Below are 26,378 nucleotides of genomic sequence, written 5' to 3' on the forward strand. Positions count from 1 at the left end.
CACACAATTATTTACTTACAAAAGAGGACGTACCAACATGCGAGAAATGCCAAGAACCACTAACAGTTATGCATATATTACTCACATGCACACATATTGAAGCACAAAGACTAAACCTATTGCACAACCTATATCAACTACACGTACCTTTACATCCTGCTTTAATTTTAGGAGATGATTTGGTAGTCCCATTACCTGACGTGCGTGAATTCCTAGACGACACTGGCTTTTTACACAAAATATAGATTAACACAGCCTTTCTCCTCTCAAATGGTATTATAAAACACTTCATGTTTGGCGCTGCATAGCCTTAGCCGCTTTTGCGCCACTAAACCACATTTAATTAATTAACTTTTTCCTGATTTGTGTTGAACACTGACGCACATAAGAACAACTTACGGAGAGCCACATGGCGGCACCCATCAAAGGAAGTGCTGGTCGCTTCGGATATACCACATTCTCGTCCTGCACAATTTTGCCCTTTAATTCTGAACTACTTGTTGGTTTTTGTTTAGATTTCTGTCATGATGCTTTGACAGCAAAGTATTGGCGACAGTCGCACGTAGTCCCTCAGGTCGGTTATCTGTTTTTTTGTTGCTATAGGCTTAACGAGAGGGGCTGCTTTAGCTTAGCCGAGCATTGCCTCGAGATTCGGCGGCGTGTGCAGCAAGCAACATGCACTGCTTTGCTATCTTGGAGTTTATAAACATAGAAGTTTGTTCTTTGAACATCATGTGGAGGGCTCTACTGTCTGCCAAAACTCGCAGCTACCATTTTCTTCTTGCCAGCCAGTGGAAAGTAGTTGCACAGTCAAGCATCACATGGACAAGGTTTGCAGAGAAGCCCTCGTTCAGTGAAAGGAGCGAGGAAAGAAAGCATGAAGGTAGCTTCATGTTTCCTTTATGTGCACAATTTCCAGACATAGAATGAGTTGCAAAAGTGGCACTCTTTCTGTTTACTTTTTCTTTGTACTTACCTCTTGCAGAACGCACTTTGACAGCTGTGTATCAACTAGCCCAACATTATACTCTGCTTTGCCCTCACACTTAGAAAAACTTTTGAATCTCCTTGCATAAATGGGCCTATGTAGTAGAGATGCCCAATTTTTTACTATCTGGGTTCTTCAAATCAAGAATGTTTTTGTTTTATCTTTACCTGCTAAGTTTGGCTCTGAAAGCCACTGATTCAGTGACTTGATGCCTGCAGGAAAAGGGTTGCTTCATGAATATCTTATAAATGCTAAATAAAGTGATGTGCTACATATAGTTTTCTCAAAGAAGGTATATGCATTTGTTTTTTACGTTAACCTGTTGTTGGTCACAAAATGGCAGAAGGATATGCATCTTCTTGGTGAGGTTCATTTCATACTTGTAGACTAAGCACATTACAGATGACTAGGTGAGCTTGATCACTGGAAGCGATGAGAATAACAGCAGCAAATGTGGTGTGTCCAGAGTCTAGTAACAGAGGCTATTGAAGGAATGAATTTTTCTTCAAAGGATATCTGGATTATTTTTTTTTGTGAGCATGTCCTGAGCAAAGCAATCTCGCTCTTCTTGGGACTGCTGTGCTGCAGATGCTCCCCAGTCTTCTTGAATTTCAGCCATCAGCAGCACCCCATCAGAGAAAAAAAATCTGATAGAACACATTTTTTGCTATTTGGTGGACATAATTTAGTGGCATGCTAACTCTTAAGAAAGATGTGAACAGACAAGGACTTTTCCCATTAATCTTTTTATGTTCTGTCTTACATAACTGTGTATACAGGTGAATTAGCAATGTGTGTGTGTGTGCGTGTGCACATACACATTCCGTATTCATTTTGTGTGCAGGTTATGTCACATTTGAAGGTGTTTATGCCTTGACCAGGCTGGCAGGTGTCATATGCGTGGTCATGGTTGGCACCATTTGCTTGAGAGGTAAGGCTTACTTTTTTTAGACAATTTCTTCTCAGTTAAGTACTTGTGTGTATAGGTTTCGAGCAGAGAGCTCTCATTGTCTGAAGTATTGTTTAAAATGTTGTGAGCATAGGTTGGAAAAATCTATGGGTACTCCCCCACCAGTATTTCTTCTTGCTGTGCACTCGCTCATATCCACTAGTGTTCATACTCTCGTTCACTCGCACTCACCGGCACTCGCCCATGACATTTGCTCACACCCATGACTCATCTAAACCTGCCTATGCATGAAGACAACAGTGTGCAAATTTTGTTTTCCTAACTTTCTTTAGCTAATGCATGAATTCCCAGCTTCTCTCCAAAAAAAAAAAAAAATGTGTAAACCTTTGTTTCTTCGAATTTTTTCTTTTAAGTATCTCCAAATGTTAACGCATTATATTTCAATAAGAAAAATATATTGTCCGTGCTGTTCATCTGCTATATTCACCCAGTACATTGATGAAAAGCACTTGTTGTGTAAAAGTCTTTCCTTCAGCTTCCATCTAGCCTTTAAACATACAAGTGCCTGAACAGATGACAATGAAGGGAATGTAAATCATTAAAGAAAAATGTGTGTGGTTAAAATGGGTACAATGTGATTTGAGGTAGTGAAATGGTGGCTCACTGTTGGCAATATTGGTACAAACTACCAGTAAGAGTACAGCTTCTACTTAAGAGTGAAATGACTAAATGGAACATTCAAGACTTAAACGTCAAGCACTATTAACTAATGTACAAAGCCCATTTATCGTGTGGGCATATGCGCATCAGATTTGTCAGTAATAACATAAAAACACACTTATGTATGTAAAGTGATTCTGACAAGTGGAAATGTGGCTGTGCATTGCTTGAGCTATGCAGGTCAGCCCTTTGCCGTTCATGTGAAGTCTAAAAAAAAAACTGTTGAATGACAAATGTGAATTTCTGCTCTGTTCAGGGATGGCACTTATAATTTAATGGTTAGTTATGCTGAGATGCAAAAAAAATAGATAAAAGAATAGATTGACATTGGTACAAAACAGCTCCTACTATTATGCTCAGATGCAAAGGGACAGAACATGCATGGCGATGCTATTTTTTGAAATTGTGAATGAACATCTTCACAATCATAGTCATAACTACTGGATATTTTAAGGAGGTTTTGAATTTGGTAGGTCATATTAATATATATATGCTGGGGTTTCTTAGATGTTCGAGCTTGGAGTGAAGATCGCACACCTACAACAATATAAGAAGTATCTGAACAATTATGAACAGATAGCAGGCAGCTAGATTAGATTATGTGGAAAGTTGGGTAGTAGAATGTAATTGCAAAACATACCAAAATCAGTGTGAAGTTAAACGTATGAAGCTGTCAACACCCACCTGTTCTGTTATGAACAAAGTGTAAACTTCATCAAATGTTCAGTAGCTAAGCTGGGAATAAAACATTTCCAGCCACAGCATGTAACAGAACAGTTGGATCCTATTAACTCTTTTCTCCCCATGGAAAATTGAAGACCAAATAGCTGACGATGCGTAGGCTGGTTTTGCGGATCTCCACCGTCCAAATCATATTTTGTGCTCCGACATCCTCAAGTTCAGTGCTACTGGTATCATCCAAACAATAATGTGAGGATGCAACATTATCGTGATATCGGCGTCATTCGCACCTTGGCCCGGCTACCAGAGCTATCACAAGGTGCCCATCTTGTGAGAAAAATAGTAGTGAATAGCAACAAGACTGCGATGACAAACCTTCGTGATTTCCCATTTGGCTCTACGGTCATGGTCCTTTGTGAAGGAAAAAAACTCTACTTTATTCCCTGTGTTGTAGCTGCCATGGCAGTTCGGCACGCAGCAGTGGCATATCCTGTATTGCTGGTAGTTAAAAAGCTTCACTTCTGGCACAGCAAGGAAACCAGAAAACTCAGTCATTGTATGCTAGTAGCGCACACGAAATGTCAAACTCTGCAAAGCATGCGCACAAAGCCCATCTTGATATTGCTCTCTGGAGTGGCACCACACACTGGCCCTAACCAGCTCTAAACAGACATGGCCAAACCAACCCTAACCAAGTGTGGCTTGCTGATCAATGCGCCCTGACAACTCCGTCAGTCAAAGGGAGCTGACGTCAGCGCCGGAAGGGAGGAAAGTGCCTTCAAAAACTCTAGGAGGCGCTGGCCCAGCCCATTCATGTTCGGAGGGGTGGAAGGTGGACCGGACAGCGGCGCATGAGGCTGGCGATGCAGAGAAGGCTAGAAAATGAGTGCACAGCGGCCGTTGGGGCGGTGGGTGATCACGCAGTGGCTGAAAAATTTTTTTTATTTTTGTTTCCAAGGATTTCGCATTTCGTTACCTTTCGGCACAGACGTCCAGCAACCAGACTTTATCATTTTAACTGATAATACGTCATTGGGGCATTGTAGTAAGCAGATTATTTTGCCATAGAAAACACACGAGTTGACAGTGCAGCAGCTTCTCAATGTTATAACCTATATATTGTTAAAACCGGTATCATTATAAGTGGGTTCGACTGTATTTGTGTTAGCTACTACTCGATCTTTGCGCAGATTTTTTTTTTTTTAAGTATGACCAATGTATGAGTATGCGCAGTGTGCACCACTATTTTTTTTAACTCAATATGCAATTAGGTCTGCTATTGTTCATTTACTTATGGCTTGAGAAAAATGAGAGCAAAAATTAGCAATTACTGCAACAGTCAAGATCACCTTCCAAATGTATGTACATTTTCTTCGGTGGAAATAGCTGTCATGGGTGGGTGTTATTTCATAAAACCTTGTGACAGTGTGCTCATCTGTGTCATTTGCTCAGGAACCCCTTAGCCTGGATTTCATATGCAACTTTGCATATTGAATTTTGCATGATTTTCTTTTTCGACATGGTTTTTGCAACAGAAATTTTGGTGACCGCTTCCTTTCAGGCATCGGCCGTATTGCCAGTTCAGACTATGGTCAGTTCTTGCGAGCCCTCCAGGCTGCACAACAAAATCTAAGCAAGGAGTCAAAGGTAGGAGTGTCAATCAGTTTTTATGTCACTGTCTGGCAATGGATTGGTTCTTAGATATATAGGGAGTTCTTTTCTTTTCCTTTGTTTTTTCAGACAGAGCTTGCCAAATATGACAGTGAGTTCTATGCCTGGCCAGTTGACTTCCGTTGGAATGACCCACTTGTGTAAGATTTTGTTTTTCTGCTATGATTATGTGTGAATGTACCTATGCGTGCTATCGCTTTCCGTGAGCCAAGAAATACAAAATTTTTAGCTGCTACTGCTTGAACCTACATGAACTGCTTTGATATGCCAGCCTATTTGGGAAAATTCCCTTTTTTCATACTCTCGTGCTCAAAATCACCTTCGATCAATGCTTTATGAATAATAATTCATTTTTTTTCTTTTCAAATAAATGGAAAAAGGACTGGCATGCATACTGGAGTTTATATCAAAAGAAAGTATATACACATTAAGTTCCACATGAAGACATGAAGCTCAGCTCTCTGATTCTTTTCTAAATTGACATTTATTTGGTCTAAAGAAATGCATTTCCAATATATTTTGTGCAAAAATTTTTTTTGTCTACCTGAGTCCCATTGAAGTGTTGTACCCTTAAAAGCTAAGCATGTAAAAAATTAAAAAAAAAGAATCCTAATTCCATTAAAGCAGAAATTTCATATCAATATGTTAGAAACTTGCTTTATTACGCACTTGCCCTTGTAAGCCTCGACTTTATTTTTACTATAATAAGGCAAAAAGACCAATTTGAGGCAGTTTTCTGATATTGAATAACAATTTTAGATTTATCCATAGTTTTGTTAACTATTTCTAGCTGTCTTGTGCCTGAATAATTGGCTAAAATGTTTTGGTATTCAACAACTGTGAAATATGGGAGAGAAATTATCCCAAAGTTGCAAAAATTGCATTTATGTCAGGTTTTCAGCTGCCAATTTCGCATTGAGGTGATCCACCTCAATATATGAAAGATTGCATGTTTCATAGAACAACTAACAGTCTTTTTCTGAAAGTTTAATCGGCGTAATTTTTGTTTTAGGCGAGGCAAACATTCTTAAAGCTTGGTCCTCAGTGTTTTGTCGCAGAACTGAAGTACGCAGCAACAACCACATCCAAGTCAACAAATGAATTTATTCCATTTGAACGAGCGGGATACCCTCGTGCAACTGGAGCTGAGGCCATTGGCACACTGGATGCTGCAAAAGCCTTCTCTCGAGATTCTTATAAGTGAAAGCGTTGTCTAGGTCAAGTTCTTGACGATATTCACATGGCTGACTGGATACACCTGGACATAAGTCACCTTGTCTGCAGGTTCCTCTGATGTAAGATGTCCTGCAGCTTCAGCGTTCCCGGCTGTGACTGTTGATGCATCCTATAGCCTATGAAGTGTGAGGTCGTATCTGATATGCGTGTCAAAATTGAGCCGCCTCCATCGTTACTGTTGACATTCATTCTTCATGGATGGACTTAACAACTTCAGGTTCAGGCAGCCATTTAGGTTGACTGGCATGAAATATTTGGCTCCACACTGTCTGTTCGGCTGATAATGGATTTTCCTGGAAGTGAGATTCTCTGTGATATTCCTCTTAGTTCTCACTTGGTAGACGGCAGTCAAGTTTTGTTCACATCTGGAAGTCCAGTAATATCTCTGATTGGGATTTGCTGACTTTGACAGATGTGTGATGGTATCGGCATCGGAAATGTGCCAAGCATGTTGCTTAGCTACTACCAGATGCAGTCAAATCTTGATATAACGAATCATGCGGGACCGCTGAAAATTGTTCGTTATTTTGAAAAATCGTTGTAATGAAAAAGTTGCGGATATAAGCCAGTGGACAAACCTAGGAATGAAAATGACATACCTTCGCAGTAGACGTGTGTGCAGACAAGCATACTTTCAAATAAAAATGTTTCACTCACTTCAAAGCTGCTTTTTAAAGAAATCGGTTGTTTTCTTCTGGCGCGTGCAGCACGCACGACCGATTAGGAATGCGTCTACGTCTTCCACTTTGTGCAATACCTCATCGGGTGCGTCATTGCACCGAGCGATGAAAGTGCGGACTTTGTTCATCTGCACTAAAACATCAATGTTCGACACGACCTTATCTTCTGTGTTCGGTGACCCACAGTCGTCTTCCTTTGGGTCGTCATCATCACTGGAGATGCCACGAACGCAGTGGACAATCTCTTCGATTGTCAGGTCGGCCGCCGTTGCGCTGTCGCTCTCCACGTAGTCGTCGAAGGAAGAGACGGCAGGCAGCAGTTTCGCAAGCTCAGTCCACAGGTCTCCTGGGTTGTTGTCCGTCACCTCCAGTGTCATCTTCAAGCTGCACAGGCACTTCGACAAGCCTTGCTTTTCACCAGCAGTTGCTAATGGTGGATGCCTTCAAGTTCCACCAAGCTTCTGTGAGCATTTCCACTGCCTGACGAATATTGATTGCAGTTGGCTGCTTTAGGTGGAGGTTGATAATCAACCATTGCACAACACGCTTACGAAATTCTGCTTTCACACTCTTTCAATGCCCTGGTCTTGGGGTTGCAGCAAGGATGTTGTTTGGGGGCAGAAACTCCAAGCGAACATGCGTTAAACAAACATTCACAATGTGAGCAGAGCAATTGTCGAAAACCAGTAGAATTCTTCGGTCATCTTTCCTCATTTGGTCGTCGAGTTTAATGAGCCACTCGGAAAAGAGTTCTCTGGTCGTCTGGGCTCGTTTGTTGGCACGGTAATCATACGGTAAGGACATGTTTTTCATGCAGCGATGCTTCACATACTTGCCGATGATGAGCGGTTTTAATTTTCTTCGTGCCTGTTGCATTGCAGCAGAGCAGGACTGTCACGCGAAAATTTGGCTTCTTCCTTCCTTTGCACTGCTGCCCTTTGAAGTTCATCGTCCGGACTGGCAGGAGCTGATAAAAACATGCGGTCTCATCCGCATTGAAAATATTTTCAGAGTAAGATTCAGCCACCTATAGAAAACGATAATTGCACCAGGAATCCGCGCCTTCTCTGTCAGCAGCCTTTTCCTCACTCAAGACTACCTGCCAAGTTATTCCGTTCCTTTGGTGGAAATGAAGAAGCCAACCCATACTGGCGTCGAACCCAGTTATGTCAAGTGCATCAGCGAATTCGCTGGCTTTTTCTTAGAGCATTGGGCCATTCACAGGAACATTTTGCAGTCTGGCATCTTTGAACCACATGAGAACAACTTGGTCCACATTTTTAAAGTTTCCCAGTCGCAGCAGTTTCCTCATAGGGGGGAGTTGCGATTCCCAGTGAAGCTTGACAATCTTGTCTCGAACTTTCAAAATGGTCGCGACGATCGATGGGACAATGCCACGCTGTCTGCACACGTCGATTTGCTTTTTCCCTGCGTCAATTTCCTGCAATACGTCCAATTTGCCCTGCTACGAAAACTGCTTTCACTTCTTGGTGCCATCGCTAGCTGCATGCATCGTTGGATCTCGCGCTAACATCGCCAAACCTTTGTCGTCAAGTTGTTAAAATTTATGGTGAAGCAGTTGGCACTCAACATGGTGATGATGATAGCTACTGCACTCGCAGTTTGTTTTACGTGAGAGTTGCAGCGCTGTTACTTCTAGCCGAATTTGTAATACCGATGTTCATCGGTTATAAAGGGGAAAATAAACTATGGGCATTATTCTTAAATATGCGCTGTATTGAAAATCGTAGTCCTCAAATATTTTTACATTGAAAATATAGGCAATCTGGCTGGGATCTTTAAAATATTGGTAAATGTGAGAAATTCGTTAATGTGGGGTTCGTAGTAACGAGATTTGACTGTACTTTCTTCAGTCCGTCTTCTACCATAAGCCCGTTATACTTAGTGGTACGGGCCGGGGCACTTTTATGTTTTTCTTCTAGACCCTAAATAATTTGTCTTCTACCCTGCGCACTGCCCTCTCAGCCAGACCATTTGACAATGCGTGATAAGGCGCTGTAGTGAAATGTTTGATATAATTCAGGTTCATGAATTCTTGAAAAACTGGCGTGACGAATTGTAGATTACATTCAGGTACTATGGTGCGAGGAACACCAAATTGTCCAAAGACTTCTCATATTGCTTGAACGGTGACTTCCGGTGTTGCGGTGCACATTGATGTTGTCTCAATGCACTTTGTTTCAGGATCTATCATGATGGGCAACATGTTTTCTTAAGTGCGACCTACATAATCAATGTAAAATCATAACCACCTTTCTCCTGCTTCTGGTCATGGTACTGGTGTTTGCTGGTGGCATTGCGCTGGCTTGTGCTCATGTTATACAGCTGTGTACAAGTCTTTCGATGGTAGTAGCAATGTTTGAGCTAGGTTGTTCATTGCTGCTATACCGAGATGTGTTTCATGCAGGAGCTGCTGTAGTACCTGTGGAACAACTCGTGGCTTACAGATATTTTGTCTTTCTTCCTGAAATATTGTCTCAGTGTTCGTCTGTCTTTTCTAAATATTGAGGACAGCCATATTGGATACAGCTCATGACTTTACACAAATTACTGTACACAAGCGTCAAGCGTGTCAATTCTTCAGCACTGGCAGGTGCGTTTTCTAAAACTTGCACTTAGATTATGTACTCAGGTGCTTCACTCATGTCATTGGCATATGAGTGTGGAAGGGGTAGATTACTGAGTGCATTGACATTTTCTAAAGCATTGTGTTGCTCTAGGATGTATGTGTAGCCTGCAATGATCAATGACCAACACTTAATGTAAGCTGCAGCCATGGCTGATATGTGTTTATTTTAACTGAACCCTGTCAGCGGCTTGTAGTCAATCACCAGTACAAATCTGTTGCCATACAGGTAGTCCCTGAAGTGGGTCACACTGAATACAATAATAGCAAGTGCCTCTTTTTCAAGTTGCGAGTAATTTTTCTCAGCTTTCATCAATGTGTGAAACCGGACATCTATTGAGTAGTCAGTGCCATCTCTCTGATGAGATAACATTGCTCTGACGCCAACGGGAGAAGCTTCATGTTCCAGGTGCAGAGGCTTGTTCAGGTCAAAATGGACACATTTTCAGAGTAAGAGTTCATGCGCCAGTTGGTTCGACATACTAAGACAGCAGTGCAGAGAAAACGAGGACACTAGAAAACGTTAAATGGACACCACAAGTGCTGAACTAACAAGCAAGTTTTATTGGTGATGAACTGACAGCTCTAGGTACAAAATATTGATGTCTGTGAACAGAGAAAGGCACAGCATCAAAAATACAAATAAGTAATGTAATGGCGCCTCCGGACAGTCATAGTCTAAGACAGCATGTGGTAAAATTTATTTACTGTAACTTTGCAGAAAACAGTTTTTTCCAAAAGTGTAATTGAAATGGTGCTGATACAGGGATTCTTTAACTTCAAGACTTCTTGAGTTTCTAAAATTTCCTACGGAGTTTTATCCCAGTATCTGCTCATGATTGTTGCTTTTTCAAACTATGGCATGTGGCCATAGTACCTACAGTCGATATCCAAATGTCCAGTAGCAGCATGCTCTACATTGTACTTGTGCTCCCTGATTCACACGTTTAGACAACTGCTTGTATTTTTTTTTTACCAGACATTGTAATGGAAATCCAGTAATGTGTTTGTCAACTGCTGTGAAAATGTAGTCTATTTCATTCCACTGTCTTGTAAAAAAAAGTATAGTGTACTGGGGGTGGGGGGGTGGGCGACTTTATGGACTGACTCCATTTTTCTTGGGAGGGCGTTGCAGAGTGCCTGAGACTGTCGTGCCTTTGTTTATTTAACCACTTCCAGCTCCTATGTTGATGAATAGGAAGTCAGCCTTGCACAAATCACGGATAGTGATAAGGGATGAAAATGGTGGAATAATTATGTAAAGTCAATGTCCAATTTTTCGGACTCTCTGGGGATCACGAAAATGTCTGAAAAATGGGGCTGTTAGAAAACTGCCCTCAAGGGTTCAGATTGCCACAGCCATGTCCGAAATAGCTTTAAAGGCCTGCCAATACAATTAGGCATCTCGTGGCTTGTACTGTGACGAGACAACTGGTACGCACGTGTATAATTAAGGAACACATTTTATGTCCAGTAGCCCCGTGCACTTTTGGTATGCTTCACCACAATACATTGTGTATGCATGACCGCGTAACACTGCTGTATTATGGCGAAGCCGACTTTTGGAAACTGACCTTCTACAATGCTGTAAACTCTTGCCGTGCTTTCTGCACTTCGATGCCATTGGTGAGAATGTCAAAGGCAGCACCATTACTGAGCTTGGCGAATCTTTGAAATGCAAAAAACATTTCACCAATGATTATGATACTCCCTAATGTGAATTTTGAGTGCAACTGTTTAGATGGTTTGAATTTGTGATATTGTCACGTAGTGATGGTGAATAATACAGCAGTAAAACTGTGAATGACGAAATTAACTTTTTATTGGGCGAACTTGTGCCCACAAAAGCAAGTTACTTTCAAAGCACAGCAATAGCGGCGAACACGATTGGCGATCGCCGAAATCTGATCAGCGGGTCAAGTGCGTCGGCTTTTATACACCAGTCATCAACGGTTCCAGAGTAATCGCTGGTGTCCACCTGTCTTCTAGAAAGTTCTACACCATTCACATCGCACATAAATGCAATCAGATTACACAAGGTTCGGTGACAACACAGTGGATAGAACCAGTGGACAACACGGTGGATATGTCTCTGTATGCCCAAGACCATGATTTCTCTCACTTATTCTTTTGCCGATTTGAAAAAATGGTAGCAATGCTTTGATGTGGCCTCTGCAAGGTATTTGAAGGCTTGCTCTAGCCGCTAAATGCTTGACAGGGCTGCCAATGTCATTGCAGCGCTTTTATCATGCGAAGTGGTAAGTTCCATTCTGCAAAGATACTGAGTCATGTTTGTGGTAGCAGAGGTTTAATAAAATTTTGTGATTTGTGTACTGAGATGAAAGTCCATCAGAAAGGTAGTGAAGTTTTTGTATTCAGAGAAACTTGATTAAAAATCTTGAAAAATTCAGCTTGGAATGCTGACACATCATGTGAAATGTTCTAGGCAATCTGTAATTATGACATGATTTAACAGGGATGTCATCACTCGAAAGTATGGAAAGTGGCCTGTTCATTCATCCAATAAAAAGTCTGAGTAGCATCCATAACAATGAAGTGGTAATTTTTTGCAAAATGCATAATGTCTGGTTTCTGTTTTCTTAGTAATAACTTCTGGCCCGTGCAACTATTTTGCGTTCCGATTGCTTATGAAAGGATGAGGTGTTCAATTCTTATTGACTTTATCCTTATCTGTTGACACAAGAGTTGGAGGTGGCTAAATAAGCGGAGGTACAGCAGTATCTAGCTCTTCTGCAACACCCTCCTGAGTGAAATGCAGTCAGTACATAGTTTCCCGCCGCCCCAAAGCATGTATTGCAGAGAAGATGCACAGGTAGTGAACAGCATCGAATGGAGTGGGAGACCAAACGTCAGATATTCTTTTGGCCTAAAACAAAAATTACGCCAATGCAAGTTTCCAAAAGAATTTTAGATGAAATATGCAACTGTTTACATTTTTAGGTGGGACACCTCCATGGTGGAATTTGCAGCTGAAAAGTGACACAGATGCAATTTTGGCAGCTTATGCTTAGCTAATATGCTTCACTTACAGGCTGTTAACTGCAAAAGCAATCAACAGACTGAAGGAGAGCTTTCTAAGTTGTGCAGTATTGCTTTATGTGCTGTGCTGCTACTATATGGCTGCAGCTGACTGGGAGGTGTAGCTTATATACAAATAATTTGCCTAATACGTTTTACATACGAAGAATCACTAGCCTGGTCATTTAAAAAAAAATATTTTGGTCCAAATTTAGGGGTGTCATCCTTACATGAGAGTATATATGGTAACTGGCCATCTCCTTAGTGCTCATGGTAGGGCTCTGTTTTATTGTATTAGTTTACTTTTCTTATTAACTAGGCAAAGATAGGCTGCCAGATAGGGGCCAGTTGTGACTTTTTCTCTGGGCCTTCTGTATGGAGTCATGTCAATGCTTGTCTAAATGCTAACAGAAGGCATCCATGGGCATTAATTTCTTGTTAGTAAAGGCAGTGTAGTATTGATTATTGACTATGTCACAGTAACTAGCCACTAATGCTAATGCCAGCAGCAGTGCCAAGGTTTCTTGTGATTGGAAGCAGCAGGAATTAGATGCAAGTACCACTGCACACAGAAGGAAAAAGTATAAGAAGCACCTGACTCTTTTTCTATCATTCCCACTTTATCTATACAGGAAGAGCAGGTTACAGTAAGTGAGAATGTGTAAAAGGAAAATGCTGTGATTATGTGTACATGTTCCTTTTTTATCCTTTGCTAGGGACAAGAGCAAACCACGTGTTGAAGTTGAAATCCAGCCATCAAAACAAGGCAGCTTTTTTGCAAGCTTGCGTGCCTTGCCATGCGAGATACTGAGGTAAGCCTCACTTACGCACTTCAACAGAACTCTCTAGAGGTAACCAGAATTGCCCCCCCCCCCCTCCCGCAATGAGGCAAGTGTTGAAAAAACAAACTAAAGGCTTCTATGGTAAATTCATGTATATAACTTGTTTTACAAATGTGTAGAACAAGGGCATATGACTTAGTCATCTGCAATATGAGGGGGGTGTTGGATTTTTTAAGCAACGATTACTTCTTATATGCGGATTTAAGTAGGATGTGTAAACATCTATACTCATTGAATACTTTAAGGAGCGATGTGTGTATGCTAACTATTACAGCCTCTTGTAATCAGTTTGAGTGTTCCTTTTCATATTGCTTGAATGAGGGAGTACCTGTATGTTTTAACTACTGCAAGAAAGAATCGTTGCTAGCTTAGGTTATTGCAGCTTTGTCAGGAAATATGAAATAAGTCTAATTTTATTTTCAGTTACATTGCAGTGCACACATTTGGTCGAAGAATGATGTATCCTGGAACAGTCAAACTGCTCCAGGCAGCAGTTGGTATGTATTTTCTTATTTTACTCAGTGCTTTATCAGTTGTTAGCAGTCTTTTTTCATGTTACAGTAGTAATGCATACACTTTCTACATTTTCATTCATATAGAAGCAATGGAAGTTGCTTCTTTAAGGGGCAACCCCAGTGGTTTTTCTATATCCACAGATCCTAATAAAATTTTGAATATGCGTTCGCTTTTGCACTACGATTATCTGTACCAAACAATACGGCTGCAAGTCATTTAGTTCTCCTGAAAATGAATCTTAAAGATTGGTTGCGTGTTCCCAACTCATGCCTTTTTACTGGCCACACGCTGTGTTTGTGACGGCAGAGACTACACTGCCACTGTCGCTGAAATGCCGCTGTCTAGTTCCGAAGATTTGTAAAAGTTCCCTGTGTCATCGAGAGACATCAGCTTTGCTTCTTTGGCATTAGTGCCACGTGTACTGCGCATTTAGAACACGTTTTGTGGGTTTGCATTATGGTAGTGTAGGATCTGACGTCATCGACTCATTGTGACGTCACGCAAAGCAGCTACCCGTTTCAGTTTTAGTATCTCATTTGTTGGTTATATAAAGTTATCAATAAATTTCTAATCAACTTGAACCACCCTGCCGGTTCCTTAATTATAAGGTGCAGGCATCGGGAAAGAATATTAGTAGTATAGGAGCTTTCTGTGACAAGGGAGGTAATATTGCATGCCGTGAATGCAACATTGTCAAGAGCGTCAAGCTGTTTCCATCACGTGATTGACAAGTACCATATAAACTAGGGGTGTGCGAATACCGAAGAGTGAATTTTGAATCTAATATTTAGTCTGCATCGACCTGCTGTCTGTGTAAATGCGTCTGCAGCTGCGGGTCAGCGCGCTACTGTGTGATATTTTTGAGCCCACCATGTAAATCCAAAGCTAGTCTTGTGATGGGTCTCTCGAAGCTACAAAAAGAGACCATTGTATACCTATGAATGGCATTCAGAATGAGGGTCCACCGTGCGCTATTTCTCTAAGGTGGCGGCTGCAAGCATGCAGTGGTCATCCCTTGCACTCACTTTCGTTTGCAAGGCAGTGTGACGGCTTTCTGAAGCTCGTGCGACTGCTGTGAGTAGATCTGCGTTGATAAGGCTACTGTAGCTTTAGTTGCCAACACCCAACAATGCAGTTCCGATTAAGCCACACTGGCTAGGCAGTGTGGACAGTGGTGTTGCCATGGCGTAAATTAGCAGCGGGCAATATAATAATGGGCCGCAAACCGCCGTGGAAAGCTCGTCGCTAATATGCTCCTACAGGTGGCTCATCAGTGATCGGTCACAAGGATCACACGTACAGGTACAGTGTACTATAATGGGGGAGTGGGTCCAGCGGATGCCTTGGCAAGCGCCGCGGGTGATGCCAAAAACACTGAAATTGTGGTGGCGCTGTCATCGCCTTATTCTGAAGCTCTGGCTGTTTCGGCAGTGCCCATTCGCTGAGGTGAGCTCACGAGCTGAGTAGCTGTTGTTTGCTTGATGCACCATCGTTGTTGCATAATTTGCATTGTTTCTGTTGCTCTTTCTCCATTTTGCTGACTACAGGTCAGAGGGCACTAAAATCACTGTTTCTGTCATCGAGTATCAGAACTAATGCATCTATCATCATATAATGCAACTATCAGAAATGCCTGTCAAAGCTCCCTGCAGCTGCGGTAGGGTATCCGACGTGACAAGCGTCCAGCCACCGCGTGGGGCTGCTCATTCAGGTGAAGGCGACAGTGGCGCCGTAAACCTTATAATAATAAAAAAAAGCCTCAGGGAGGAGCCTGCGCTAGACTTAAGGCACATTTACACCGAAAGCGGAGCGTCTAAGTGGACAAGCGTATTTTCAAAGCGGCGAGGCGACGAGCGCCCGCACCCGTTCAGACCAGCCGCATTGTCTGGCTGTCCGCGCCGCCGGGAAGGCGGGGCATCTCGCAATATCTTTAGCAATTCCAGGGACATGCCGCCATCTCGCGGCACTTTGGGTTTGTACGCGCACTTTCAATATTTTTTTTTCGTCATTGGTTGGCGCGCTTCCGTCCGCTATCTACTTTTGCAAAATGATGAGCTCAGATGAAGAAGACGAGATCGTTGGCATTTTACTCGCCACTTGAATAGTCGCTTTTCAAGATTTGTTACAGCGCAACATAAGACAAGGACAAAAAAGGCATAAAGCGACGACACGGCGCCGTGTCGTCGTTTTATACCTTCTTTTGTCCTTGTCTTGTGTTGCGCTGTAACAAACCTTACTATAAATCCCAACCAACTGGCCCAACTTGCCGTTTTGACGCTTTTCAAGAACAGAAGCGAAAAACCCAGAGAAAGGCATTCGTTTACATTCGTTCACCAGCGCTTCCACCGTGTCGGGTTCTAATTGGCTGCGGCCAAAGCGGCCAACTTGTCCACGCGGAAAAAATCGGTCCGGGCGCGATCCGGCCAAGTGGCCGTGTATTTTCCGCAAAGCGGAAAGTACGCCTTTACTTCCTCTATTTAGTACACTCTAGTACGGGTTAGATTGATGGCCATTGAAGCGGCATTTGGGTCCGCAATCGACTAGTTGGCAACTACCGCAAGCATGCGTGCCAAGTCTGTCTGTGTGCTCGCATGTGGGTAGAAAGCTTCCAACTGCACGAATCTGCGTCTGTGAACACTGAACTAGCATATTCGATGTGACCATCATGCCTTCCGGTGACCAACAGGCCCAATCTTCACAGATGCTTCCGTGCTTTCCATATGCACTGCTTTTGTTGTTCCCTCTGTTTGCATATCGTTAATAATTTCGATCTGTCTGGTCTGCCTGGTTGAACCTTGTACCAATAAAGATTGCGCACCATGGGAATGCTGTGCATGTCAAGGCACCGACCACGGCCAGATCATTCGCCGAAGGTACTGATATTTGAAAAATAGAATATTTGAGAAATCGAATATTCACACACCCCTGATATAAACCCATGTAAGTGCTGCACTTTTTTTCAAAGTGTTGACGAAGTGCAGCCCTTACACGGGTCCAGGCCATTTGGTCTAATATTTCGGACTACTAGTATGAAACCTGCCGTAATCGCCCACCACCACTAAAGTGAACGCTGTTGTTTTTGTAATTAATTTTTGCTACTTGTCTTCATTATTGCTGCCACTGCTGTTTACACTCAGTTCCCCAGCACATTTGTGGAATAAGTAATCTTCCGTGCTATTTATGGTATTGGAGATCCCTGTTATCTTAAAGCTTTTAACAATTCTGACGCAGCACACCATCGATGCCGAAGTTGCAGCCAGCTGCTTGCTTGTCATGCTCCTGGGTTCATGTGACAACCTTGAGCTTGAGCTTAAAGGTCCACTCCGGCTTTTTTTGACCATAATAGGATATTGTCATTTTGAAATCGCATTGACACTCCTGTCACTGATAGGGTGGTTCAGTTTGCTTAGAAATTCATCAGTAATTTTAAATAACCAATAAACGAGATGTCGAAATGAGTAGCTGCTTCATGTGATGTCACGAGGAGTCGATGACGTCAGATCCTACACTACCATAATTAAACACGCAGAATGCATGCTGCATCCCTCTCAGGAAAGACGGACCAGGGAAGCAAAGTAGTGGTCGGAAGTTGTCAGTGTTGCAGTCCTGGGAACCAGGTGGCATCCTTGAAAGGCAATCAGAGTCGGCATGGCGCCAGCCGGTCTTGTACGATACAGTGAAATCATGCTCTTGGAAGTCTAAGGCACCAGCGCACAAGTCGACCAGATGGATCACACAAGTTCATGAGCCAACAGAGTGAGGGGTGGTTCATAACTGTGAAATGTTGGCCTACAAGTATGGATGAAACCTCTGAACTTCAAAGATTACGGCAAGACATTCCTGTTTGGTCATGGTGCAATTACGCTCTAGTTTGCTTAGCAAACGTCTGGTGTAAGAAATAACATGTTCTCTGCCACCGAAGCGTTGGGCCAGTAAAGCACCTATGCCGACACCACTAGCATCTCTATGAATTTCGTTTGGTGCAGAAGGGTCAAAGTGTTGGAGAATAGGTTTAAACACACAGTACATGTGGTGCTGGCGCCAAAGAAGTGAAGCTGATGATGTCACCTGACACAAGGAGCTTTTAAAGAGTTTCTGAACAAGGCAGCAGCGATTTAGGTAACTATTTCGGCGACTGGTGGTGTAGTCTCTGACATCGCAAACACAGGGTGGTCAGTAAAAAAAAAGTAATGAGTCGGGAACGCAACCAATCTTTAAAATTCATTTTCAGGGAAACTAAATTCTTTGCAGCCATACTATTTAGCACAGATAATCGGAGTGCAAAACAGAACGTACTTCGGTCGTGCGGGCTTTATCTTGAGTGCAATCTGCTTTGAGAGAACAGTCTAGGTGGGCCGATGGCTTGTAGCTTCGCGTGCACTGTGTTCTCGCCGCTCAATTTGCATTGAAGCGATAGACAGCGCGAAGGTCACTTCACTCGCTGCTGCTTCCTTGATTCTTCCCACCAGTGTTTTGACAGCAAGCGTCCGCGGTCATCGAATGTGATGTGTTCATGTTTGCCTTTGCGCTCTGATACCATGCTAGTTAATTTAGTTAGTACTGTATTTACACGACTGTAAGGCGACCCATGTTTTAAAATTTGAACATCTGAAGGGGGGGGGGGGGGGGGTGTTCGACTTACAATCGAAACCAAAACATGGCACCGCCAAAAAAAGCGAGACCAACGAGATATCATGGGAGCTACAACGTAGTTGCAATTTTGTTTGCTCTATGGCTCTACCTGTAGTTTTCGCTATCCCGCGCATTTGTTCGCTTTTCGGAAGGGTTTTTCAACAGTTTTCAGAGTTTTACAGTGCACACAACACTTATGGGGGGGTGTCAGTTGATGGTAGTGTCGCTGTTCCATTTGCGGCTGCACTCCCAGAACGGCGATACTTGCAGGGAGTATCAATAGTTTCTCTTTCCCTGTAACGCGTTCGACTCAACTGCGGGCAACGTGCAACCTGTGGTGCTACTTCCATGCTTCCTCAGTCACCATGAGTGCTCCAGGCCCACTAAACATACGGCGCTCGTTCACAGCAGTGTTCAAGAGGCCTGCCGTCCTTTACGCCAAAGAAACAAATAGCTGCGCAGCGGGCCGCAAGTTCGATGTTTCTGAACGGGTGGTGCGAGAGTGGCGACTGCAGTGAAGCAAAATTTTCACCTGTGACAGCAAGAGAAGATTTTCCCACGGGCCAAAATCCGCAATGCTTGCAAGCTTGCGGCATATGTCGCTGAAATGTGTGATCCGTCCTTGCCAGCGGAAGTGCGACATTGTCACGAAACAAGCCCGGATCTTCGCCTTTTAAGGACCTGCTACGCCGTGAGTACGAGTGGTTGGTAGCAGAAGACCACGAACTTACGCCAACTAGACCTGTCACGTGTCACGACAGCTGCGTGTAGTTGGGTGCATTCGGCGTGGGCTGCTTTTCCACAAGACGTTGTGGTGTGGTCGTTTGCCAAGTGTGGAATTTCGCTGGACAACGACGCACTTGGAGTCGTAGCAGCGATGACGATGGCAGAACTAGTCAGTACAATGGCACAAGTGAAGACAAGTAGTCCAGTGACCATGCCAGCTACCAATAAATTTTCGTTATCGAATGCGTCCTCGGGTATGTTTTTTTCTTTTCCCCTGTCACACGCGATATGGGCGGTCGACTTACATTTGAGTCGACTTACAATAGTGTAAATACGGTAAACAAATATTTACAAGGGGATTGTTCTACTACAGCAGCTGCTGCGTATGGCATGGCTGTACGAGCCTTCTCTTGAATAGGATCTGTGATAAGGACAGCGTAGGCATTTAGGTGCACCGAGGGCCGATAGCGTCGTGTGCGCTGCAGCACCCATACGCTTGTGCGTCACCCGCGTTTTACGAAGTGAAACGTCACTGTAAATTCTTTGTCCATATCTTGGGCTGCCAAGTTGGGAGTGCGTCCATTACACAGGTTCATACGGTAATCACTTCCAGTGACATTTTTTCATACACGACCATCTTGCAAGTGCGCAGGTGAAACTAATTATCTGCCAAAGCACCTAAAGGTGGGGAAAATCCAGCACTGTCATTGTGCTTGTGACCTGCAACAGCACACATGACATGGTCTTTGCAGTAGCAGGCCAGTTGTCCTAATCTTCTTTTCGATAGCTGTACTTTGCAGCTTAATCAAAATGATTACAAGCTCCTACATCTATGGAAAAGGCAGCGTACTTGTGCTAGACTAAAGCAGTTTTCAGTATGCACTTGTCCCCATTTCTGCTAGCTATTCGGTTGCACCAATATTTGCTTCAAGGGAGAAAAGTTAGGAAAATGCTAACAAAAGATGGGCTTGTACAGCTTGGTGCTAAAACTCCATGTTTATCTTGTATTTGCATTCTCTGCTCAGGTCTCCCCTTTATCTGCATTTTGTCAGGTGGTATTTTTAAATATTTTTGCACAATGCACCAAGTTGTTTAGTTTGCCACATTGTTAAACCGTTACATTTCTTGTTATAGTATTGCCATCTCACTGTGTGGCTTTGATACGAGTAAGATCTTCTTACCTTTCTTGACAGTGCATAAAATAATTATCATGTGGCAGATGACAAGGGTGTATTAGATTTGCTGCATCTAATGTGTTTTTACTTGTTGACTTTTGATCACTGGTTTTAAAATTGTTTCAGAGTCTCATTATCACACATTTTATGATGTACCCAAATTAACAGTGCCTGGTGTCCTTGCAAAGGCTACCAAAAATTCTCAAAGACAATGTAGTAGATGGAATCAGTTTATTCAGCCACACATTGGCTGTTAACCAGTGATAAATTAATTCGAAAGGTCAGTGATGAATTTGCTTTTAATATGAACTTCAGTGAGCATCTTGTAGTTGTCGAATTAAAAAATGCAGTTGCTGAAAACAGGTTCATTTGCTACAACAAGCACTAGTTTTGAGGTGTTCATTCCTAAGCATGCATTGGATGCTCTTCAAGAAACAGTAATACTTAGTGGAACACTAATGTGCTCACCACTCATTTCAGGCGCTGATATCTCATGGCGGTGTTTGTAACAAGATTTCCTTGTTTTCCTACATTTTGAACATGCTTTGAAAAGTTGCTGTATTCAATGTTGTAAATACAGCATGACTTGTAAAGTTAATTATCACTGTTTATCAGCGAATTTGTGGTGTCCGTTTGAATTAATATTCTTTTGCCAAACAAATAAGTTCTTCATATGTTGCATATCATTAAGAACCTTTGGCAGTCTTCTTGAACACCAACTATTTTCTGTTATGCTTTATGGTATGTACTACGTATCTCAAAAGCAATGATGTGCTTCTCCATTACTTAAAAAATGAGTGAATTTTAATGCATAATATTCCATTTATTGTAGCACCTATGCTAATTCAGGGTAGAGCAAGACTGATTGAAGAGGTAAGCATTAATACTATACCTGTGTGTTCTGTACATTTTTTACTGCATGCAGCTTCTTTTGACTTCCATTTGATTAATACGTCTCTTGCATCTGTTTCAGCATAATGCTCTGCGTCACAAGTTGCTCACCCGTGATGGGAATGAGATCGACTCTGTGTTTGTGGACAGGAGAAATTCCAATCTCTATGCAAATGGAAACATTCTGGTACAGTTCCATATCGGTCATATTTCTGTATTGTGAAATTGTTAATCCTGACATCTGGCTAGTTCATGGCTAAGTTGAGTGTACATAGCATACAAAGAGCTTGTATTGGAATAAAAAATTGCTGTTTTGGACTCACAAAAAGTGGTGCAAGCCAATGCCTTTGGTTGAATACCCCGAAAACAGATGCCACCCTAGTCTAATGAGAGGTTATCGGTGTGTAAAACGCACACATTCAAGTTTGGGAGGAAAAGGGTTTGGCAGACTGTAGTGCGACCAGTACAGTGTACAAAGGCTAATCTCACATCATCATCATCTGCCTGGTTACGCCCACTGCAGGGCAAAGGCCTCTCCCATACTTCTCCCAACAACCCCGGTCATGTACTAATTGTGGCCATGTCGTCCCTGCGAACTTCTTAATCTCATCCGCCCACCTAACTTTCTGCCGCCCCCTGCTACGCTTCCCTTCCCTTGGAATCAAGTCTGTAACCCTTAATGACTATCGGTTATCTTCCCTCCTCATTACATGTCCTGCTGATGCCCATTTCTTTTTCTTGATTTCAACTAAGATGTCATTAACTCGCGTTTGTTCCCTCACCCAATCTGCTCTTTTCTTATCCCTTAACGTTAAACCCATCATTCTTCTTTCGATAGCTCGTTGCATCGTCCTCAATTTAAGTAGAACCCTTTTCGTAAGCCTCCAGGTTTCTGCCCCGTAGGTGAGTACTTGTAAGACACAGCTATTATACACTTTTCTCTTGAGGGATAATGGCAACCTGCTGTTCACGATCTGAGAATGCCTGCCAAACGCACCCCAGCCCATTCTTATTCTTCTGATTATTTCCGTCTCATGATCTGGATCTGCCGTCACTACCTGCCCTAAGTAGATGTATTCCCTTACCACTTCCAGTGCCTCGCTACCTATCGTAAACTGCTGTTCTCTTCCGAGACTGTTAAACATTACTTCAGTTTTCTGCAGGTTAATTTTTAGACCCACTCTTCTGCTTTGCCTCTCTAGGTCAGTGAGCATGCATCGCAGTTGGTCCCTGAGTTACTAAGGTATTCTCCATTAACATTTATCCCCAATTCTTCCCACTCCAGGTCTCTGAATACCTCCTGTAAACACGCTGCGAATAGCATTGGAGAGATCGTATCTCCCTGCCTGATGCTTTTCTTTATTGGGATTTTGTTGCTTTCTTTATGGAGGACTACGGTGGCTGTGGAGCCGCTATAGATATCTTTCAGTATTTTTACATACGGCTCGTCTACACCCTGATTCTGTAATGCTTCCATGATTGCTGAGGTTTTGACAGAATCAAACGCTTTTTCGTAATCAATAAAAGCTATATATAACGGTTGGTTATATTCCATATATTTCTCTATCACCTGATTGATAGTGTGAATATGGTCTATTGTTGAGTAGCCTTTACGGAATCCTGCCTGGTCCTTTGCTCGACAGAAGTCTAAGGTGTTCCTGATTCTATTTGCGATTACCTTAGTAAATAGTTTGTTGGCAACTGACAGTAAGCTGATCGGTCTATAATTTTTCAAGTCTTTGGCGTCCCCTTTCTTAAGGATTAGGATTATGTTAGCGTTCTTCCAAGATTCCGGTACACTCGAGGTCATGAGGCATTGCGTATACGGTGTGGCCAGTTTCTCTAGAACAATCTACCTACCATCTTTCAACAAATCTGCTGTTACCTGATCCTCCCCAGCTGCCTTCCCCCTTTGCATAGCTCCCAAGGCTTTCTTTACTTCTTCCGGCGTTACCTGTGAGATTTCGAATTCCTCTAGACTATTCTCTCTTCCATTATCGTCATGGGTGGCACTGGTACTGTATAAATCTCTATAGAACTCCTCAGCCACTTTTACTATCTCATGCACATTAGTAATGATATTGCTGGCTTTGTCACTTAACGCATACATCTGATTCTTGCCAGTTCCTAGTTTCTTCACTGCTTTTAGGCTTCCTCCGTTCCTGAAAGCATGTTCAATTCTATCCATATTATACTTCCTTATGTCAGCTGTCTTACGCTTGTTGATTAACTTCGAAAGTTCTGCCACTTTTATTCTAGCTGTAGGGTTAGAGGCTTTCATACATTGGCGTTTCTTGATCAGATCTTTCGTCTCCTGCGATAGCTTACTGGTATCCTCTCTAACGGAGTTACCACCGACTTCTATTGCACACTCCTTAATGATGCCCACAAGATTGTCGTTAATCACACGTACAAGTATGTTAATTTGGCAATAAAAAGAAGCAACTATTATTGATTCCCGAACTTTGCAGCTTATCGGAACAATAATACTACCTCATGACCTACACTTTGTCACCTGGTGTATGTTCCTCTCACTTGCCTTTTTCTTTTTTTCCTACCTTTCAACATGCTGCATTCTTCCAGCACTGTTAGTTCGGCTTTGCTATTGTCATACTTGGTGGCAAAGGTGAAAATTTGTTGAAACGCTTGTGTACTTATGTTTAGGTAGTTGCTTAACTAATTAATTTTACCTCAGGTGTTCAAATTGATCTGGAGTCCCTCACTATGATGTGCCGCATAATCAAATCATTGTTTCAGCACATAAAATCCAATAATTTTTAAGTTGTTTGTGGCATTATACTGTGTGCACAAAGGTAAAAAAAATGTTGTGCATATTTAAGGCCTTGGTAAGTTTGTACTCTTTGCCCCTCTCTTTCTCTCTCTCTCTCTCTCCCTCCTGCTGCCATTTCATGCCTTTGATGAGAAATTTTGATGCTTGGCAGCTTCATTTGGTTGCCTGACATCCCGTTTATTGCTACTGCTCTTTGTTGCAGGTTGTGTGCTGTGAAGGCAATGCGGGCTTTTACGAGTATGGCATTGCAACAACGCCCATTGAGGCTGGGTATTCTGTGCTGGGCTGGAACCATCCTGGCTTTGCTGGGAGCACAGTAAGCAGCTGATTGGGGCATGATTGTCCCCTACAATCTTTTTTTTTTGTTATTCTGTATTAATTTTTAAATGCAACATTGATTTATTATAGCAGAAGCATTTAGATACCTGCTGAACTCATTTTTTCTTCACATGAAAAAAATGTTCTTTCTTTGGAAGCTTTATACTGGTTTTTGTTGAATATATATGATCATGGTTACAATAACAGGATATATAGTAAAACGTTGTTAATTTGGCCTTTGTTAATTCAGAAAATTGGATAATTCGAATTCATCCTCTGGTCCCGGCAGGTGTATGCATTACTTAATGCAATCGAACTCTTGTTAATTCGGATGTATTTGGCTGCACATCAGTTTATTCAGACAGCTCTAGGAGCTTGGCAAGCGTGGAACGCTGCAAATATGCAACGCCAAACAGCAAACACAGTGCTAGCGTCCAACTTAAATGAAGCAGCGCAGTCCTCATCGCCATAGTCATCGGCGAAAATCGGACGTGAATGACAGCAACGCCGAATGCTTCATGCCTATTTGTGAAGCCTTTATTGCTGTGTTTACTGCTGTGGATAACGCTGCGTTACCCGCGTGCCTTCAAAACTGTGTAGTCGCCATCCATGATCATGTAGATAGCCAATATGGTGCCGTCCACAGCGGTCACTGCAAACAGTAGTTTCATTTTGAATCTGCGCATGTGGCTGGCTACATGCGTTCAATGCAGCATAGTCTCCAACAATTGTCACATCGATAGCAACCATGGTTTCGTCTGCATTTGTTGCAGCAAACAACAGTTTAGTTGTGACTCTGCATGCGTCGGTCACATGCCTTCAGAACCGCAAGGTCACCATCCATGATCGCGTTGATAGCAGCTGCGGTTTCAAATGCACCAGTTGGGGCAGACAGTAGTTTTATTGTGACTCGGTGCAAAGCTGTCACGGATGAAGTGCACCGACTACATAGTGATGGACGAATGATCTGTTGGTGACCAGCGCACTAGCGAAAAAATAATGGGATGTATGCGCAGTAATCAAAAATGTGTCTCAAAAAAGGGCAGGCTCCGCGGCCGTTCTGTGAAGGAAGTTGCAAGGCCTTCGCTGCTGTGAGTGCTAATCAGGCATGAGATGATGAGAATTGCAGCTTTCGCGCTGCTTTTGTTCAAAATAGAAACAGGACTTGCTCATTCATTCAGTAAATACAAGTGTCGATGTAGTAAGCATGTTTTTTTATATGCCCTCAATAATTCGACATTCAATTACTTCGGACATTTTTTTTGTACAAGAAGTGAAATTTGGGCGAGTTCAGTCTCTTTCGGCTGCGGCGGCTGTATATCGATGAAGGCAAAATGCAACAACAGTCATGTACTGTGCATTGGGTGCATGTTAAAGAACTCCAGGTGGCCAAAATTAATTTGGAGTCCCCTACTACAGTGTACTTCATAATGATGTGTTTTTTTTGTTTTTGCACGTAAAACCCTAAAATGAAATAATACACACTGCTGTACAAAGGATACTGCCCTACAACTGCAGCATTTTTTATCGCAAGTATTGCTTGCACAATAGATCAGAAAATTGTGACGGCATCCGAAGGCCATTTCGTCTCATGGAGAACACCTGGGCCTACAGCATGTGTGAATAACTCGAATGGTATGCTAAGGAATGTACAGGTACTATCACCACCGATTGGCACACAAAGCCAATGTGGAGGTACACTTTATTTGTGGTGGGACATGTCAATAAACACTTAGAAACAAGATAATGTAATCTGAAGTATGAGCTTTTATTTGCCTTGTTCACATGTTGGGGCTGATAGTACGTACCAGATTCGACATTCCATGGCTCGTCACAATAAATTGCGGTTTTCTGGATTTGTTGAACGAACGACAGCATTTGCCAACCACCACCATCATTACGAAAACGAACTGCG

General features: G+C 42.6%; 1 protein-coding gene across 4 annotated transcripts in view; it reads left to right on the forward strand.

Moving 5' to 3' along the window:
* Positions 1-26,378, forward strand: part of LOC142582731 (phosphatidylserine lipase ABHD16A) — a 141,929-nt gene that overhangs the window by 22,144 nt on the left and 93,407 nt on the right. For all 4 annotated transcript variants that reach the window (XR_012828474.1, XM_075692731.1, XM_075692754.1 and 1 more), the window contains exons 4-11: positions 1,833-1,919; positions 4,861-4,946; positions 5,040-5,110; positions 13,289-13,384; positions 13,838-13,911; positions 21,296-21,336; positions 21,437-21,541; positions 24,348-24,461. Coding sequence is in view for 3 of the 4 variants with exons in the window: in XM_075692731.1 (XP_075548846.1) it covers positions 1,833-1,919; positions 4,861-4,946; positions 5,040-5,110; positions 13,289-13,384; positions 13,838-13,911; positions 21,296-21,336; positions 21,437-21,541; positions 24,348-24,461 (674 nt within the window). In the remaining variant the exon portion in view is untranslated. The remainder of the gene's footprint in view (positions 1-1,832; positions 1,920-4,860; positions 4,947-5,039; positions 5,111-13,288; positions 13,385-13,837; positions 13,912-21,295; positions 21,337-21,436; positions 21,542-24,347; positions 24,462-26,378) is intronic.

Source organism: Dermacentor variabilis, chromosome 1 (genome assembly GCF_050947875.1).
Source record: "Dermacentor variabilis isolate Ectoservices chromosome 1, ASM5094787v1, whole genome shotgun sequence".
In the NCBI taxonomy this organism is placed as follows: Eukaryota; Metazoa; Arthropoda; class Arachnida; order Ixodida; family Ixodidae; genus Dermacentor; species Dermacentor variabilis.